Raw genomic sequence first — 19,514 nt, 5'->3', positions numbered from 1 at the left:
CATCTGACACTATACATAGCTATTGTTTGTCATTTAGTGCTTGCTAGAGTAATTGTGTGAGTAGGTACCCAATACTCTGTTATCTTGGTTCAGCTTGTATCTCAGATTGTCCCATGTGCCTGGATCTCAGATTTAGGATTTTCTCAGCAATCATACCTCCCCTCTGCAATGTAACCAATCCCTGTCATGTTTCTCGGTTACACTCATGGGATAACATTCTTTGCCTTTTCCTCATTCATAGTAGAGTTATACCGGTATTGCTATAGGATATTCAGCTGAGAATGGTCTCCTGCCCTTGACCCAAAGGTTGAGGGTTTTTCCTTGTCTTTTCTTTCTGCTGCAATGGACTTTAACTTGGGCCCTGTGGGGGAGGGGTGATGGAATTTGCTGTCAGCACTGTATTTGATCCCCAACATCTTCAGGCTTTTCCCTCATGTGCAAGTCTGATCTAGGAAACGTGGAGGGGTTTGTGCCTTCCTGCTGCCACAGCTGGTCATGTCCCACAGACGTACATCTCTGGTGGGGCACCCTTGTCACCCATCGTGTCCCCAGTAATTTTAGTGAACAAATGGTAAAGGTCTGTGAAGATGGCCCTACCAATTCCCTTTGTGTCTCTTACTCTCAGCAGCTCTATGTTGTGATAAGAACCCTCACTCACTGATTCCCTTTGCTGATTTCCTCCCTTCCTTTTTTTTTTTTTTAAAGATTTTACTCATTAACTTTTAGAGAGAGGAAGAGAGAGAGAAAGAGAGGGAGAGAAACATCAATGTGTGGTAGCATTTCGCGCACCCCCTGCGTGGTCCTGGCCTGCAACCTTGGCGTTTGCCCTACACTAGGAATCACACCAGCGGCCTTTTGGTTTGTAGGCTAGTGCTCAATCCCCTGAGCCACACCAGCTAGAGACGTCCTTTCTTTTTGTAGCTGATTTATATAAATTCTGTTTGTCAGGCAGCCAGCACCTCTTTCCCATGCTGTGGTAAATTTGTGCCAGTCCACATGCCTGTTTCTCCTTTGAGAAAACTGTTTCTCATGGGAATCCAACCTACTTATTTGCCCTGTGACCTTGGTTAAAGCAAAGTTATGAGTTTGCTGCTTTTCTAGTCACATGTTGAGGTGAAAGGAAGCAATGCTCTTTCACACTTCATACATCTTAGTAGGATTGGAGCTGTGTTCCTCTTTCATTGTACATAAAATTGACATACTACTATCAGGAATGCAGGATCTTTTTCAGCATTCCCTATGACTCATAAGGATATTGCAAAACACAATGTTATTGTAAATCACACTTCATAATTGAAATGCTTTATTCCTAGTCAGTAAGGGGGAGGGCGCTGTTTTCTCTTTTCCTGGTTGTATTTGACCTCTATTGTTCACTCTGCATCCATTTTGAAAACAATTAATTAAACCCAAGGAGGGTTTGTGGGAATCAGTGATTTATAACCAGTGGATCACAACTCAGGTAACCACCTGGACATCTGATTGGCATCCTGGGTTGACGGGCATTGTTGCAACCTCCCATTTGTAGCTGGTGAGTCAGAAGCACAGGTAATAATCTAGGCTTAAAAATGGTATCTGAAGTGGGGGTGGGTGGAAGTCTTGAATGACTGCACTCTAAAGCTGTGGGTTCTGAAGGCCTGATATAAGATGCTAGGTCAATTGCAGAAAGTAGCTCTTTACCAAGGCTGCTTCCCAAAGATATCAAATAAAAAGAGCATATAGATTGATAACTATGGGAATGAATGAAATCTGAGTGTTGCAGTGAAGAGCTTGATCAAAAATAATAAGAATAGGTTGTAGGTAGCAGTCCCTTTTTGGCATGACTTTTTGTCACCTTAGGACTGTAGAGAAAGAAGGCATGACTCTATTTCTATACTACAGCTTCCCTTCATACACTGACATGAAATTGGGTAAGTATAATGCAATCAGAGTGAAGAATGTGCATTGTAACAGAACTTTATAACTGGGAGGGAATAATTTATAGATTGTGTTAAGTCTTTCTGAAGATAAGCAAAACTCTTCAATATGTTGAATTGTGATGTTAGAAATAGTTTTGTTGAGATCAGGGATATATGATAGCTAGAGAGATTATCCATTTCTTTTTCTAACTTTTTTGAAAATGAAGTGAACTCTATGCTATCATTTCTATGTAGACTCTTAGAAAAAATTTTAACTCAGTAACAGAATATAAAAGTAGTGGCAAGAAGATGTGTATGGGTATTAGAAATACAAAGAGGTCAGAAAACCAAAAACATGATTAATGATTGAATTTATTTTATAATATATAGTGTAATAAATATATAAAACACTTGTAGATAAATACTATTTCCTACAATAAAATTTAATATATATCATATTTTTTCCTCAGACAGTTCCTGTTATTGTAGAATATATATAGTATGTATATATAGTATGTATATATGTATATAAAGTACATATATAATACATATATACACGTATATGCACACTATAAGGTTAATATATTGTGATAATATATGGCAGGAAATTGACACTTCTTTTGACCAATTTGCTATCACAGGTTATGATGGAAGCAGAGGTTGAAAAGGTGCTTTCCTGTTTCAACTCTTGCTCTTGCTCCTTTGTGGCTGCCACGAGGGCGTGCTGACCTAGGCTGCTGGGGGAGCTTTACTTATCCTAGATGAGACCCGTCTAGGCAGCCTACAACCAGTTGTTGTTCAGACCTAACAATGAGCTCTGCCAAGCCCAGAAACACTGTTCAGTGGAGCCCAGTGTAAATTGTCAATCCACACATTTGTTAGTTACATAATTTATTGTTTTAAGCCTTGCTCTTGGAGTAATGCACCATTTTTGTCACAAAGGTTAACAGATACAATGGGAGATATGAATGCTTAATTGAATAGCCTGTGGTGTGGCTTCTAGAAGACAGGAACACATTACATTACAGTAGTGTAGGTAGGCCCTCCAATGACATTTGTGTTGACTCTATGATTGGATGTCTCATGATTTCAGAGAGTTGGGATCTCTGAGCCTAAGAAAATGGAATGGTCACTGCAACAGTCTCCTGTGAAGTATGTATAGCTTCCCAATCAGGGGTCACTTTAAATGATCACATGATTGTATTTGTAAGAAGATATTTCAGTAACACTGTTAGCTGTTTAGTGAAAAATAATTGAAGTTCCTTTACACTATATTACACATACACACATTATATTACACAACATGTACACAGGGAGTTTCACCCTATTTCTCATTTCTTTTCTTGATATCTGGGATCTTCAATTTTCAGCTTGAAATTTTATCTTTAAGGGCCTGAGAACAATTCTGGCATGAAGAAAAAAAGTGTTTATAGAAGTTCAGAGTGTCTATTTTCCTTCTATTCATCACGCAAGTGAAAAGCATAAAACCAGAGATCAGTACATGTCTGTGGGTAATGGAATCATACAGCCATTGGACTACAAGGAAATTGATTTCATCTAGTTCTATCCACAAATGAAGAAACTGTATGGACTAATAGAACTGCCAAAGGGAATCCAAGTTGACAATGGTAATGAGAATATAAAATGTCTTGATATTTATTAGTTAACATAATCATTACCACTCATTTGTAGGAATGAGGAAAATCATGTAGGTCACTTTGGCCATCTAGATCACTCAAGTCTAAAGCTGGAAACTGCTGGACACCCCTGACTTAATCAATGAATGGGATATTTCTCCAACATTGTCTAAGTTCTTGTGGTCCCACAATGACCTTGGGCTGCTTTTTCACTCTCACCTTTGAGCTGCATCCTAAATGCTCAGTCCCACAAACCCATCTCAGCTGAGAATCAGGATATTCACCAGTAATAAGATCTTTGCAGGTGACAGACTTTATGCATGACTGTGTTTATTATTATGATTAACAGGGCAACACCTCTTACTGATGGGCAGCATGTCAGAGGTCAGTGTCTTCAAGAGAAAAGAGTACACGGTGATATACTGAAGCAAAGCCTGAAAGTAATTTACAAGTGAAGAAACAATTACATGCATGTGTCATAATATATCCATCCTCAAATGCGTGTCATGTAAAGGCACAGTTACCGGGAAAAAATAATCAGGATTATTGTACAAAAAATGAAGCACATAATTGCTGGTACTCAAAGGCCAACAAATACTCACTGAGAAAACTTGTCTTATGACCCTGGTTTCCCCATCCCAATGCATCTCTTCCCCTGGGATAGAGGGGAAACAAGGTAACTTCATTCCAGGGATTAGTGGGAACAAAACATCACCAGCAATTGGAGTCTTGCCTACAGCAGGAACCTCTCTCTGAAAGTGAACAATGACAATGGATAGACTCATGGACACCCTGAGGGTCAGGGAACATTCTAAACTTGTTGGGAACCATCTCGCCTGGTTTCAGGGACTGTGACCTTGCCAATAGGCAAGAGGCCCCCAAGGTTGGGGCTAAGCAAGGAGGCCTTGGGAAAATAGGCCACTGAGGAGACAAAACCTGACCCCCTGGCAGAGGTGCAGCCCCTGCCTCCCTCACATCACCCTGTTTGGCCCTGGAAGATGGCTGGTTAATCAATGATGGGTAAGATTCCTCAATAGCAAGGGCAACCTAAGAAAGGCACAGTCGCATGGGGCCATCAGGGAAGGACTTGGGGGACACAGAGAAGGGGCAAAAGACCCTCACCCCTCAGCTTTGTCATGGTCAGGGTCCTCATTCTATCTGAAAGAAGTCTCCTTATCTCTTGGCTGCTCTGCTCTACCTGCCTGGCTTAAACTTGAAACAATACTAAAGGCAGGTACAGACCTAAACTGGATTGGGTGGTTCCTGGGGACAATTAGGCCTAGAAAAAGAATGCATTAAATCCTATGAAACTTACTTTGCTAAGAATACCCTTGAGCACTGATGTTTGGGGTTGAACATAGAATGTGATCAGTTTTCCAGGTTTCAGGGCTGAATGGGCGCCACCTGTCTACCAGAGCCTGACCTGAGGCGAATCTCTGTGTTCCTTCCATTGTTATCTATGATCTCTATTTGTTTTCTGTAAACATAGCCTTTTGACACTGATTGATCAGCTTTGCATGCATGCTGGATACCCCTGAGCAAATTGTTCTCAATAAAAACCAGTTCAAGGGAAGGGCTTGGGGCATTCTCCACTAGAGGGAATCATCACCCCCTTTTTTCTGGCAGACAGTCCATTTTCTGGAGTGACTTATTTCATTTTCACCATCCATGGTGACCTGGGGGGATTCTGCGGGAACGGGGTACCTGCATCATAAACTCATTTGTAGGACTTGCTATGTATCAGCCTTCCTGAAAGCTCAACTTGCTCACCTACTTTAAAGCACATCTTTTCTTACTGCTATGTGAAAATGGAAGCAAGTCTGTGTGCCTCCCAGTCTGACCTCCAAAGTGGGGGTTAGCTTGGCCCCAGCTGCCGACTGAGTATAAGCTGCAGGTGCCTGGAGAGCACTGTGCACTCACTGTGCAGAGGTACAAAGTCAAGTCTCCAGGTTGTGAATTCTCAATATGCAGAGAGATGTTTGGCACTTACGTTGAGAAAGACTGTGAATCTTCCATATTTATTTTAATGTGCAACTGAAGGTATTGATATCAGACGTGCAGGTGCTTTAGTGGGGTATCCTTTGTACCATGTGAAGTAATCAAACAAATTATTATTGTAGTCACAGATCAGAATAGAAATACCTCCATCCTGCGCACTCTGGGATGGAGAATTCTGCTTCACCTGTCGCTGCTCACCATTCTTCTGTAGAATATTCATGCCTGTGTGGAAAGAGTAACCATTTTTAAATTTAATGGAACTTGGGGAAGCCACAGGAGATCTGGAAGGTCCTTTGCATGTCTCCAGGGTTGGTTCTAGTTCCAGCCTGGATACTACTCCGTTGTACCAATACAAAAGCTCAGTGATGACAAGGATTTCTGTGAATGCTCATTTTTTTTTTATACTTTATTCAGACTTCCTTAGTTTTTATCTAATGTCATTTGTCTGCTCCAGGACTTGAAGCAGAATATCACATTACATTTAGTATTTGCATTGCTTACTTACTCCATCCCTTGACCTCTAAACTATCTGCATCTTTATATTTAAAATATTGCTGTGGGTTTATTGTACATAACATGTAATTGAGGTTATTTTTAGTTTTGTTATCTTTTTTTGATATGATTTTATTAATATCTACATTTATACTGATTTTTTATTTCTAACACTTGTTTTATTTTTTCTTTATATAACTTTTAAGTTTTAATTAAGTAGTTTACATTATTACACTTTTTTCTTTTCTTTTCTTTTTTTTTTAGCAATCTGCCTTTGGTTCCCCCTTATCTCTCTTACTCTCAGTAACTTCCACCACCCATTCTAATCACATCTCCAACCTCAGCTCTGGAAACCACATCAGACAACTATTTCAGCCATGAAGTATCTTATCCAAAGCTCTACCACTACTTAATGGGAAAGATGGAAATAAATGCTCTACAATTGGTCTTAATACTGAGAGCCATATATTGGTGGAATTATGGACATACAAAGAAATGGTGGTTTTATTTTGTTCAGTTAAATTTTCCACTTTATGATATTCAAGATGGAATCCTCTCCAGGGCCAGACATCCCAATTTTTCAGGGGATCTGAGGTGGTAAGTCTGGGCACAGCAGCTGCTTGGCCCTATGTTTAGACCTGGTTCTTTTAAATGGTTGCCTCATCAAAAGCAATTATGGCACTACCAGAAGTGCACCTGTTTTGGGATGAATCCTATCAGCCCATGAAATTCTACGTGAGTTGTTTGTTTGTTTTTCTCATCTTAGATAAGATAAATGGTGCCTAAAGAAAATTTAAGATACATGGTGATATTAGATTAAACAAAGTGGAAGTAGGGGGAGCACACCTCAACATAATAAAAGCCATATGTGAGAAACTTACAGCCAGCATCATACTCAGTGGGCAAAAATTCAAAGGTTTCCTACTAAGATCAAGAACGAGACAAGGGTGTCTGCTTTCACCACTTCCATTCAAATAAGTGTTGGAAGTTCTAGTCACAGTGACCATACAGGAAAAAGAAATAAACAGCATCCATATTGGGAAGGAAGAAGTCAAATTGTCATTGTTTGAAGATGATATGATAATGTGCATAGAAAACCCTAGAGTCTCCACAAAAAAACTACTTGAACTAGTAAGAGAATTTGGCAAAACAGGGGGGACAAAGTCAATATTAAGAAATTGAAGGGATTTTTGTATACCAACTATGAAATATGAGAAACAGCAATTAGTAAAAAAAAAAAAAAATCCCATTTGCTATACTAACAAGAAAGGTAAAGTACCTTGGAATAAACCTAACAATGGTGGGTAAAAGACCTGTACTCAGAAAACCACAAAACACTGAAGAAAGAAATTAAGGAAGATACAAAGTGGAAACATATACCATGTTCATGGACTGGAAAAATTGACATCATCAAAATGTCCATACTACCCAAAGCAATTTATAGATTCAATGTAATCTCTATTAAAATATCAGTGACATACCCTGGCTTGTGTGGCTCAGTGGATAGAGCACCAGCCAGGAAACCAAAGGGTTGCTGGTTCTGTTAGAATTCAGGGCACATGCTTGGGTTCTGGGCTAGGTCCCCAGTACGGGCACTTGAGAGGTAACCACACATTGATATTTCTCTCCCTCTTTTTCTCCCTCCTTCTCCTCTGTTAAGATAAATAAAATCTTAAAGAAAAAGATAAAATACCAATGATATATTTCACATATATAGAACAAAGATTTCAAAAATATTTATGGAACTATAAATGACCCTGAATAGCATCAGCAATTTTGAGAAAAAGCAAGAAAGTAGGAGGGATCACAATACCTGACATCAAACTATATTAAAAGGTCACTAGAATCAAAACAGTCTGTTACTAGCATAAGAACACACACAAAGATCAATGGAAGAGAATAGAGAGCCCAGAAATAAACCAATGTCTTTATGATCAATTAATATTTGACAAAGGGGGCAGGAGCAGAAAATGGAGTAAGACTAATCTCTTCAAGAAATGGTGTTGGGAGATCTGGTCAGGTACATGTAAAAAAAATGAAACATGACCACCAAATTACACCAAACACTAGGAAAAACTAAAGATGGATAAAAGACTTAAATATAAGTTGTAACACTATAAAAGTCCTAGAGGAGAACATAGGCAGGAAAATCTCAGATATTCCAAGCAGCAATATTTTCACCACTATGTCCAAAGAGCAAGGGATGTAAAGGAAAGAATAAATAAATGGGACTTCATCAAATTAAAAAGTTTCTGCATGGCTAAAGAAAACATTAGCAAAATGAAAAAGGAACCAATTGTATGGGAAATGTAGAGCCAATGACACCTTGGACAAGGGTTTGATCTCCAAAACATATGAAAAATTCACATGACTCCCCACCAGGAAGACAAAAAATCCCCCGCCCCCTGCAAAAAAAACAATGGGAAAAGGATGTGAACAGACATTTTCCAAGGAGGACCTACACAGGGCCCAGAGACATATGAAAGGATGCTCAGCATCACTTGCCATCAGAGAGATGTAAAATAAAACCAGAATGAGATACCACCACTCAGTCAGAATGCCCATCATAAACAAATGGACAAACACAATATTCTGGCGAGGCTGTGGAGAAAAGGGAACCCTAGTACAATGTTAGTGGGAATGCAGGCTGGTGCAGCCACTGTTGAAAAGAGTATAGAATTTCTGCAAAATACTAAAAATGAAATTGCCTTTGACCCGGCATTCCACTTCTGGGATTATACCCTAAGAATCCTGAGACACCAGTTCCAAAAACCTATGCACCACAATGTTCATAGCAGCCTTATTTCAAATAGCTAAGTGCTGGAAATAGCCTAAGTGCCCATCAGTAAATGAGTGGATCAAAAACTGTGGTATATTAACACAATGGAATAGTATGCAGTGGAAAGAAAGACCTCCTACCTTTTGCAGCAGCATGGAGGGAACTGGTGAGCATTATGCAAAGTGAAATAAGCCAGGCAGTGAAAGACAAATAACATATAATCTCACTGATAAGTGGAACCTAACCAACAAAACAAACAAGTGAGTGAAATAGAACCAGAGATATGGAAATAAAGAACAAACTGATAGTAACTAGAGGGGAGGAGAGAGGCAGATAACAAGGGAAAGAATGGAAAGGGCTCTCAAACAATACGTATAAAGGACCCAGGGACAAAGACAAAGTGGGAGAGGATTGAATGTGTGAGGTGGGGGTGGGTAGAGCAAGGGAGAGTAATGGGGACAAATGGGGACAACTGTAATTGAACAATAAAGAAAAAAAGAATGATCAATTGGGAAACAGAGGCATAGACATGATAGAGTTTTACATTGCTCTCTTATTGGTAAGAAATAAAATGTATACCAAAAAATCAGACACCCTAGACTGGGAGGTAGAGAGTGTGGAAATTCTCCAAACTCTTCAGCACAAAATTTTAATTGTGGTCCTGAATCCTGAGCAAGGCCAAAGAGGAAAAAATAAAGAAAATGTAAGATTGTGGGGAAGATAGAAAATTCAGTTTTGATATGGTTATTTCAATGTGAATGTGGAACATGCAGATGGAGAGTAATCAGTGTGGTTTACACTGTGGAAAGGTTAAGACGCAATTCTTAGAAACAGCTTTAGTTTAGCCTATGAGAGTCACTGGATAGCAGTGAGGCAATATCTGACCTGTCTTAGTAACACACGGGGTTGTGATGTTAAACGAAATAAATGCACATGAAGGTCCCTTGCAAAATTATAATGCATGGTGTACATTCACTATATTCATACTATCTTGAACATTGCAGTTTATAGACATCATTTCTATGCTCCCTCTATTCAGGCAGATTAGTATTTCTTTTCTCCAGAGCAGTGAACTATTTCCTCTCTCTGTTCCTGTTACACCTGACACAGGCGCTGAGGTCTGAGGTTTCTGTTTGCCTCTCTCTGTCACTCATCTCACTGTGCTCCCTGAGAGAGCACAGAAATACACCGCTGCATCCTCCAGCTGGGAGTCTGAGATCCTGAGGCTGAAGTGTTTGCTTGCTTTCTGGAAGTTCACAGAGAAGCGATTATCTGTTGCATTTTGTTTCTTATAAGCATCTTGGCGGATAATGAGAATCATCTCCCCGCTGGGTGGCTGTTTATACCAGAACAAGTAATACTGACTGTCACTGGTGTCGTATGTGCAGGCCAGGGTCCCAGTCTCTGCCTCCTGCACGGACATTTCTGGTTGAGGCTGAGTGACCGTCTGGGCCAGGCTGGATCCTGTAGGAAGGAGGACAGAAAGGACTGTGCTGGGTATGACGCCAGAGAGACAAAGCAGGCAGACTCACAGCTGGTTCACATCCTCACCCACCTTTTTTCTCTTTTTTTCCCAGCCCTCAGGTAGAACATGTCAGCTTTCTGGATCCTCATAGCTGTGCTCCGTGGGGCAGTGCAGATCTTGTGTTATTAATCTCTCTTGTTTCCAAGCCCCATTAGAAAACATTACAAATAAAGACTTACACCTTCCTTACCGAGACATGTAGAGGCCACAACTGCCCACAGCAAGGTAGCAAGCGCCATGCTGACAGCTCTCCCTGCACAGTGAGACGTCTATGCTCTGCTCTGGGTGCCCCTCTGTGCTGGGCGACAGGAAGTGGTATCACAGGTGGGAGGGTGACTGTGTCTCCTTGAGGAGTTTTCCCAACACTTTTTGGTCTTTCAGAAAATAGGCCCTTCATTATAATTTCAAACACAAGTAAATAATGTTTTCTGAGCTCTTTTAATCTAGGATGAAAATACAGGGGAAGGAGCTGGCAAATTAATTTCTGATAAGACCTAATCTTGGAGAGGAGTCGAGACCTGGAATGGCGAGCAGAAGTGGCAGGGCTTATCTGCAACAATGGCAAACTCTACGTTTTCTTTCTTTTTCAGATAAAAATGACAAAGCAACTGTGATATATGAACAATTAATTATGGGTAATAAGCAGACACTTGTTTTATTTTTGTATTCAACTTTTATATTTTTATAATTTCTTAAAATAAAGAATTAAAAAAAAAGTTTGTAAGTGAAAAGAGCACTGACTAAACTCAGAAGCCACTTATGTCAAGTCTAATGGAGCCTATTTTTCCACAGATACTAAAAAAAGTATAAGTCCTTGTTGGTGTTGCATCAGGAAACTCTGCAGTAACTATATCAATAGTTCTCATTAGCCCTAAATAGCCTAAAACAATGCATAAAGAGTTGCTCTCACCACTCATTGCATTTTGAGAAAATAGTGTGAACAAAATATTTTTTAAAAGAAAACATAGCATGATTCATTAGAATTTTGCATTTCCAGAAGGATTGACAGAGATAATTCCAGAGTTGGATCCTTAGCCATATGGATGGGGTCCTATTAAACTCCAGGCACTGTCTGAGCAGCATGGTTCTCTGTAACACAGTGCTAAGAGGCTGAGCCTCTCCACTCAGATGTGCAAGGAGTCGTGAGAGTTCTGACCAACTCTGAGTGAGGTTGCTGGAATATATTGTGCCCCAAAACCCAGTCAGATAGCAATGGAAGAAGGGACAGCAGAATTCCTTCTAAATCATCTCCATTCTTGTCCTATGAATTGAATTCTTATAACTTTTATTTGAGCCTCCAAAAGTCAGTTCCTATATAAGGATTTGTGTAAGCAGGTTGTGTGCAAGTGATTCTATCAAACAATTGTAGGGAGTGAAGGAGGGAAGGGACGTAAGCCAATACAAGGTGTTGTCATCAACCAGTTATTACTATGGGCTATTGGACCTTAACCCAGCTGGGTGACTCTGGGATTCAGTATAGCATGCCCTTCGCAGTTACCCGAAGTAAGGCGTGAAGGAGCTGGGACAATCCATGAACTCACTATCCAAGGCTGATCGAGGGCTGCTTTAGGAACTCAGCAGCATCCTGAAGAGTAGCTCCCTGACCTCTCTTGCTTACGCTGAGCATTTAAGTTGTTCTTCCAATGTTCTGTTAGGCTAGTGGTTTGTAGTAGGATCAGTATAGCCAGTGGTCTTGTGCCCACTGTCACATCACTTTGTACAAAGTGGGTCTGTTGAAGCAAAGGGATGGGAAATCTTTTCATGATCAGTCAGACACTCTGGGCCCTCAGTGTGTGCTGCTTTGTGTGGAGGGGAAGGTGACTTATACCCAGAGGCTTGTATTAACCCCAATAAAAAAAGATTCTGACACCTCCAAGGTGCAAGTGGCCCAAATAAATCCACTTGCCAACAAGTAGCTGGTGATCTCCTTGAGGGCAGATTCCATATTGAAGGCTCAGGGTGGTCTCTACCATTGATAGCTTGACTGTTTGGCAGCAGAAGTAACTACATCCAGCCTCCCACCCACCTGCTCAGGGTTCTGACCTTAGGAAAGACAGGATGCTGGGCGCTTCTCACAGACTCACTGTTGGTAACCTCTGGTCACACGCCTTTGGCTCTTCTCCACTCAATGGCTGACGTTTTCCCCTCTTAAGGAGGAACCAGAATATCTGTCCTATTGCGGTCCCTTCTCATGGTGTCCTTCACAAACTTTACACCAGTTTGCCTCAGTTTTAGTACTTGACCTTCTATATTGGTCTTCTTAGAATGTCCAATATATTTTCTTTCATTACTGAAGTTGATGGTCATGTCTTTTAAGACACTTCATTTTCAATATATTTGTAAAAGTCTACAAGGAAGCTCAATGGCAAGAATTTTACTCTGCTCTCTCTCTGTTCTCTCCTTTCCAATATTAAGCCTCAGGACTAATTTTAACAGAGTAAGGACTTCATACTGAGAAACTAAAAAATGAGATGGAATTTGACAACATTATCTCTTCCTCTGCATGTGATTACCACATGAAAAATATTTGCAACAATGCTCTAAAAAGCCCCTCAGATTCCCTTTGCTCAGAGCAAAGTTACACTCGATGTCCTGGAGCCCTTATAGGGGGAGTGCAGGGCTCTGCAGGGTTTAGGTGCAGGTCGCAGGTGCCTGAGCTGCACTGTGTGCTTGCTGCACACAGGAACGTGGTGGAGTCACGGAGCCGGGAATCCTTCAAATGCAGGGAAAAGTGCTGGCCCTCGGTGTTAAGCCTGGCTGTGAATTTTCCGCTGATCTTTTCCTTCTCATTTGACCGCATTTGTATCAGGTTGCTGAGGCCTTCCCCAGGATCCTGCCTGAACCACTGGAAGAAATTGAAATTGCTGTCTGTATAACTACAGTTCAGGGTGAAGTTCTCTCCTTCTGGGACTTTCAGGAAAGCCGGGCTCTGTTCCACCGGTGCTTGTGGTTTTGACCCTGTTTGGGAGGAGTGAAGAAGTTTTCATATATGAGACACTGTTCCCCCCCCCACCAAAACCAAAGTTGTTTTATATTCCTTAGAATGAGGCCCAGGCTGTCCCTGGGATCCCTGGAGGTTTCTTTAGCAGCAGGGCCCCATTGCTCTTGCTCGGCCCTTCCCACCCCTCCTCCCTCCCCCTCACTCACAGGTTGGCTGCACACACAGGAGCATCAGTGCAGCTCCCAGGGGAACCGCCATTCCTGCTTCTTCCTGCAGCCTCTGAGGGTTCAGGTCGGAGGCCTTGGAACTGGCCGTGTTCAGGGGGTTAGGTCTCTGTTCCAGATTCTTCTGCTTCTTTTGGTGTGGACACCCCCGGAGATCTTCATTCTCTTGTCACAGCCAATCAAAGACTCACTTGTCACATAAAAGCCGTCATGAAAACACCCCTCCTGGCTGCTCCTGCTCAGAGTTCTAGCTCCCAGCCTGTCCCTGCTGTCAGTGGAAGCGCTGCCCCCATGTGGTCTGAGCTTTCTCATTAAATTTTTGTTTTCTTTCCATTTCCCCTTTAATACAAACTAACTCATTCTGTTATTTGAAGGGAATTAGAACATAGAGGGGAAAAAGAAAACAGAAAAGATAGAAAACAAAACATAATCTCAAAGTGTCCCCTGGGGATGACTGTCTGAGTCTTCTTAGTGCCTGGTCCGCCCTTCCTCACCCTCCTCAGCTTCACGGCCCTCCGCGCGGGTTCTTTGCCTGTATGACTCTGGGCTGCATTCTGAGGGGGTATAAATAAAAGTTTGAGAGAAGAATGGGGTGTTTCTTTTTACCGCTCAGGATCTACCACGGTTTGTTAAATTTCTCAACCTGAACAATTTTAAATTAGTTAAAAGAGTTAGACTTCTCCCAAATTCTCTCTAAAAATATAAAGAAGAGAAACATAATACTGTTTTTTAAAGTATATTCTCAGCTTTGATGGAACACCTTGGTATTGGTTAAATCTAATAATCCAATGCTGTTTTACATGTCTGTCTTTCTTACAATTAGGATGGTCTCCGAAATTTTCATAAAGGATTAGGGACACAGGAGGGCAAGAGATTAAGGATGAACAGTCTCTTCTATTCATTGCATATAGTTCTCATTTTGATGACTTTATTTATCTACTTAACCATGTATCCTCAGCTCCATTCCCTAGATAAGCTTTGGCCTATTGCCATCCATCCCTCCCTTCATTTCTTATTGTGGGCCCGAGTTTAGGGGCTGAGAGTCTGTGATGAGTAAAGAGCTGTGATCGTCATTGATGGTAATTGTATATGTCATTCATCCATTCTCCTTCAGACATGAAATTATGTAAAATAGGGGGACTGCCCCTTCTAGCTTCTCCCCTGAAGCACAGTGTAACTGTATCTCAGATAGGAGTTAGCGCCCTCTCAGAGATGCAGGTCTGAAGTGATCTGTGCTCAACCTTCTTCTGTCCTCTCATTGCTGCTTGAGAAAAAACAATAGGCACCTGGGATGGTCACAGCAGAAGCTGGTTGTGTGTAAATTGCTACACTTTCCTGGGCATGTGATTGTTCTTTTTCCCATTTGAAACCGTTAAGTCACGTCAAGTCTGGCACTGTAGAAACGCTAGCAAACCTTTTAGGCGTCTTAAGATTTTCACACTACTGATGAGGACACAAGAATATTTTCAAAGTAAAGAATTTCAGTCTGGAAGAGAAGTTGTCTCAGTTGTTTGGAAGAAGTAACATTTACATCAGAGTTTCCCTTGGAATTGTCTTCTCCCCAGTGTCAGACGTGGTGACATTAACATTTCAGATCATTACCAGCAGGAATATTTATAGTGAAAAGTGATTAATAATTTTCCTGGACAATGATAGACAGGAGCAAAAATAAATATGGAGCATCTGCTGTGTAATGTTTATTCACCTAAGCACTTTGGGATGTTTAATAAAATGTACAAAACAGAATATGCAAATAATAAAGTTGAGAAGACTAGAAAAATTTATAAAATTAACTAACTCTTGGGGGCAGTGCATGATAGGCATCAGCATTTACCACAAAGAGAAGCAAAATGCAGGAGCAAAGTGTTTGCAGTTAAGAGTAAGTAGCTTTCCCTGACAGGCTGGCTCACTTGGTTATACACCATTTGTCTCATACACCAAAAGGTTCAGCTTCAATTCCTGCACACCCCGAAGGCATTGGCATGTGTAGGAGGCAACTGGTCAATTTTTCTCACATAGATGTTTCTCTCTTCCTTTCTCTCTATAAAATCAATAAATATAGCCTAGCATGAGGATGGAAATAATAAATATATATTTTGTCAAATAGTAAGTACCTTAATAATTGTCATAAGAAGAAAACCCTAAGATCATTTCCATTGATGCAGAAAAACATCACGTAACAAAATATCACACTTCCATTTTAAAAACCTTAAAAAAGGAGTTAACAATTAATTTCTTAACATAAATATACATATGCCACATCCCAATTCAGCACTTACTGATGGGGAAATGCTTGAAGCTTTCCTTTTAAATTTAGGAGAAAGACCATGATGTCTAGTGCCTTTACCACTATTTAACATTGTTTTGGGGCTATTAGATAATCCATCAGCCCAAAGAACAGAGTGAGAAGTATACAAATTGGAAAGAAAGCATTAAAATTATCATCTGCATGTTTACAGATGAAATTGTTATCTATCAGAAAAAACTAAAAAAGGAATATAAATCACTATCAAAGGATAGTTTATAACATAAAAAACAATTTGAAAACTATCATTCATATGCAAGAACAAAACGTAGTTAAAAGGAAATATGGAGGAGAATAAAATCAATAAATATAATTTTTTAAAAGACAAATGGAAGGGAAAGGAGGATGGCAATAGGCTTGCCATGGCCAAAGTTTGTCCAGGGAATGTAGCTAAGAAAATGTATTTTTTCCTAGTACATTTTCTTTTAAAAATTTATATTTATTGATTTTTAGGGACACAGAGGATCATTGAATAGTTGTTCCACTTCATATGACCCTACAGCCTTGATAACGGGATGACACTGTAACCAACTGAGCCGAGCTACTCAGCCAGGGCTGAAGGAAGCACATTATTCTATTCAATAAATGAACAGAGAGAGAGAAAAGAAAGAGAATTTTGAAGTGGGAATGAAAACTAAGCAGACTGGTCAATGAAATTGAATAGCAAATAAAATATTAGGCCCAGCTGAGTATAGAAATTTACTGTAAAAGATAACATTTCATCTCATTGTCAGGAATGGGGGAGAATGTTTTCAGTAAGTATATTGTTATAACATGCATCTCTTCTAGATCTGGGTGACAAACATAATTGGCATAGTGTCCCATTCTGGATGTCTGCATGTACAGGTTCCTGTGCTTGTGAGCTCTTTATAGTTTTTCCTATACTCTTCAAAACTTTCCATGGGTTATGCAAGCAAAGATGATTCTAAAGGAATCCAAGTTTGTGTGTGTGTGTGTGTGTGTGTGTGTGTGTGTGTGTGTGTGTGTGTGTGTAGTCTGCTTGTGATCCAGATGTTATGCTGTCTTTTTCTTCTTATTTCTCTTCCCACCTTTACCCTCGTCCTCAGAGATTGGGCAGACAGGTAGGAGTGAATAAAGGACTCTCCATTCACTCTCTCCTGGGCTGAGTAGCCTTGACTCCTTGGTTTTTAAGACAGCTCTTCCTCTATAGGAAGAGCCTCACGGTGTGGAGGAGAGGTTCTTACCCTTTCCTCTTGGTTTTTATCTCTGTCTAGACAGGGTGGCAGGTATCTCATGACAGTGTTAGTTGTTTCTTCAGGGGCTACAGAGCCCTCATGGGGAGTTTGTGGGCAGGAGTGATCAGCCCCAGGGGCAAGCCCTCCCTCACCCAACTCACACTTGGACACTTCATAGCCTGTTCCTTTGAGAGACTTCTACCTTGTGGCACCTCTTGGAGACAGGGGTGGGTTCAGGCAAGATGGGTCAGAACCTAGACAGATCATAACTCACAATAAATTGCTTCAATGAAAGGGTAGAAAGGTAGGCTAGTGCACCTTCACTTAGCTCTGCTCTTTCTCTCCTGCATTTTATGTTTGCACAAGATCCTGTCATGCTCTGCCTGACCTCACCTAGTGAAGTGGATGGCGGCTGGACTAGGTGCCTCCCATCATATAGGAAGGAATTGGGGGATGGACTAACTTATATACCTTCCTTCTGCACACGGTTTGCATTTCCTCCCAAGGTCACTTCTTTATGCTCCCAGTGTTCCCTCTAGTATCTCATTTGTTACGGTCAGTCAAACAGGTTTGGTCTCTTTCTCCAAGTAGAATGGCCAAGAATTTCTCTTTTTGAGTTGGCAGTGGAGAATTTAGTGACTGTTCTCACCAACATCCAAGTCTGCTGTGATTCTTATACTTTCTGTAATGTTTGGAAGCAGGGAATGTTCTTAATAAGTATACATACCATTTGGTTATATAAAATATGATGAAAACAATTCAATAGTGGAAAAAAGCTTGAATATACAAAAAGAATTTCCAGAAGATGGAAAATTTAATTGTAAAAATCAAAATAATAAATGGTAAAATGAAATAAAAATCAAAATAGCTAAAAATCTAGGAATATTTTTTATATTTGGATGGTGGGAAATATTCCTTAGCAAGGCAATGTTGGTCCAAAACCTTGGGGATTTCTGGATGAAGTCTGCACCTGGCCCCCACACATGGAGAGGTAGGAGAGACTGAGGGAAAAGGCCAACCTCTCCAGGTTGGTGGCGGGTTTAATAAGTGAGGGAGCTCACCTATGAGGCTGGTCGTTGGAGGCCTCAAGACAAGTTGATCTCACCCACCACCCTCCAGAATATTAAAAGTGTATATAAAACCCTTAATTGTGTTCAGTTGCTTATTCAGTCCAGATGTTCTTGACAACACAATGCTCCCTTCAAAACTAGTGAGAATGAAGGAAAAAAGAAAGTCACACATATTACTAGGGAGAGTGTAAAATGCTATATGTTTATTTGAAAGTAATTTTAAAATGTCTGTTAAAAATTAAGGTAGAGATATCCTTTGGTCCAATGATAAACCTTCAGAAATCTCTAATAAAAAAATATAAACTGTACTAAATAAGGTGTAGTTATTTATCACAGCAATAGTTTTAACCTGACAAAAGTGAATTATCTATCAATAAAGGAATGCTTGGAAAGATTATCACTCATCCATGCTGTGGGCAATTAGACATTAGTTGAAATAAACAAGTTAGAAAAACAGGTATGGACCCATAGGGATGCCTATGATTATTTAATGTGAAAAATAAAACAAGTTTTACATATATGTATATACAGTCTTACATATATCAATAAAAGCAAAGCAATAAGCATATAAATCAGCCAACCTCTGTATACATGGCTGTATGTTGGTCTATATTTATATCAGCAAAGAGAATGGTGAGAAGGTCACTCACCAGATTATTGTCTATCTCATAGGGATGAGAGAGAGTGGGTGAGTGAGGATTAATATTTGCTTTATTTTTTCTATACTTAAGCATTTCATTTTTTTAAGTTTTAATAACACACTTTTATATTACTGTATTTACTATTGTATTGTATAAGGGGACCATTTAGTCCCCTTACCCCCCTCCCACCATGCCAGTGACCACACTGTGGTTCACGTCCATGAGACCCTTTTCCTTTTTGCTCATCCCTCTACCCCATATCCCCTCCCCCAGAGCTGTCAGCCTGCTCTCCATCTATGAGTCTGTCTCTATTTTGCATATTAGTTCAGTTTGTTCATTTGATTCCACATATGAGTGAAATCATATGGGTTTTGTCTTTCTCTGACTGGCCTATTTCACTTATCATGATGTTCTCCAGGTCCATCCATATTGTTGCAAAGGGTAACATTTTCTTTTTCTTCTGTCCAAGTAGTATTTCATTGTGTAAATATTCCATATGGCTTTGTATTGTTTCATTTACTGCAGTCATCAGTATTGTTTTTATAATTTGAATGTCAGAAGTGTAAAGAAAAAATAAAAATAAATTAGATTAAAAGAAAAACCGTTTTAAAAAACCTGCTAAACTTTAAAGGTGAGAGTTTATATGAGGCCTGTGGATTGAAAACCTTCAGTGAATGCAGTAGGCGATGGCTTTTCCTTCTACGCAGTTACCCGTTTCCTTTCCATGCTTCAGTGAAGCTGCCCAGGTTGTAACCTTCCTTTCAGCTGAGCATCTATGGGCCTCCCACTTGATCCCTGTAGCAGGTGAGTG

General features: G+C 40.3%; 1 gene segment (V, D, J or C); it reads right to left on the bottom strand.

Annotated features, from left to right (window-relative positions):
- Positions 1-390: 390 nt before the first annotated feature.
- LOC129074096 (T cell receptor alpha variable 38-1-like) lies at positions 391-10,568 on the bottom strand. The segment is given in 3 exon segments: positions 391-489; positions 9,961-10,265; positions 10,517-10,568. Coding segments are annotated over 3 exon segments (453 nt in total).
- Positions 10,569-19,514: the final 8,946 nt, after the last annotated feature.

The sequence above is a fragment of the Pteronotus mesoamericanus genome, unplaced genomic scaffold, assembly GCF_021234165.1.
Source record: "Pteronotus mesoamericanus isolate MK-2021 breed Mesoamerican mustached bat unplaced genomic scaffold, CSHL_Meso_final contig_46, whole genome shotgun sequence".
Taxonomy (NCBI): Eukaryota; Metazoa; Chordata; class Mammalia; order Chiroptera; family Mormoopidae; genus Pteronotus; species Pteronotus mesoamericanus.
Note: the sequence above shows the minus strand (reverse complement) of the source record. Positions and strands in the feature narration are given on the sequence as shown.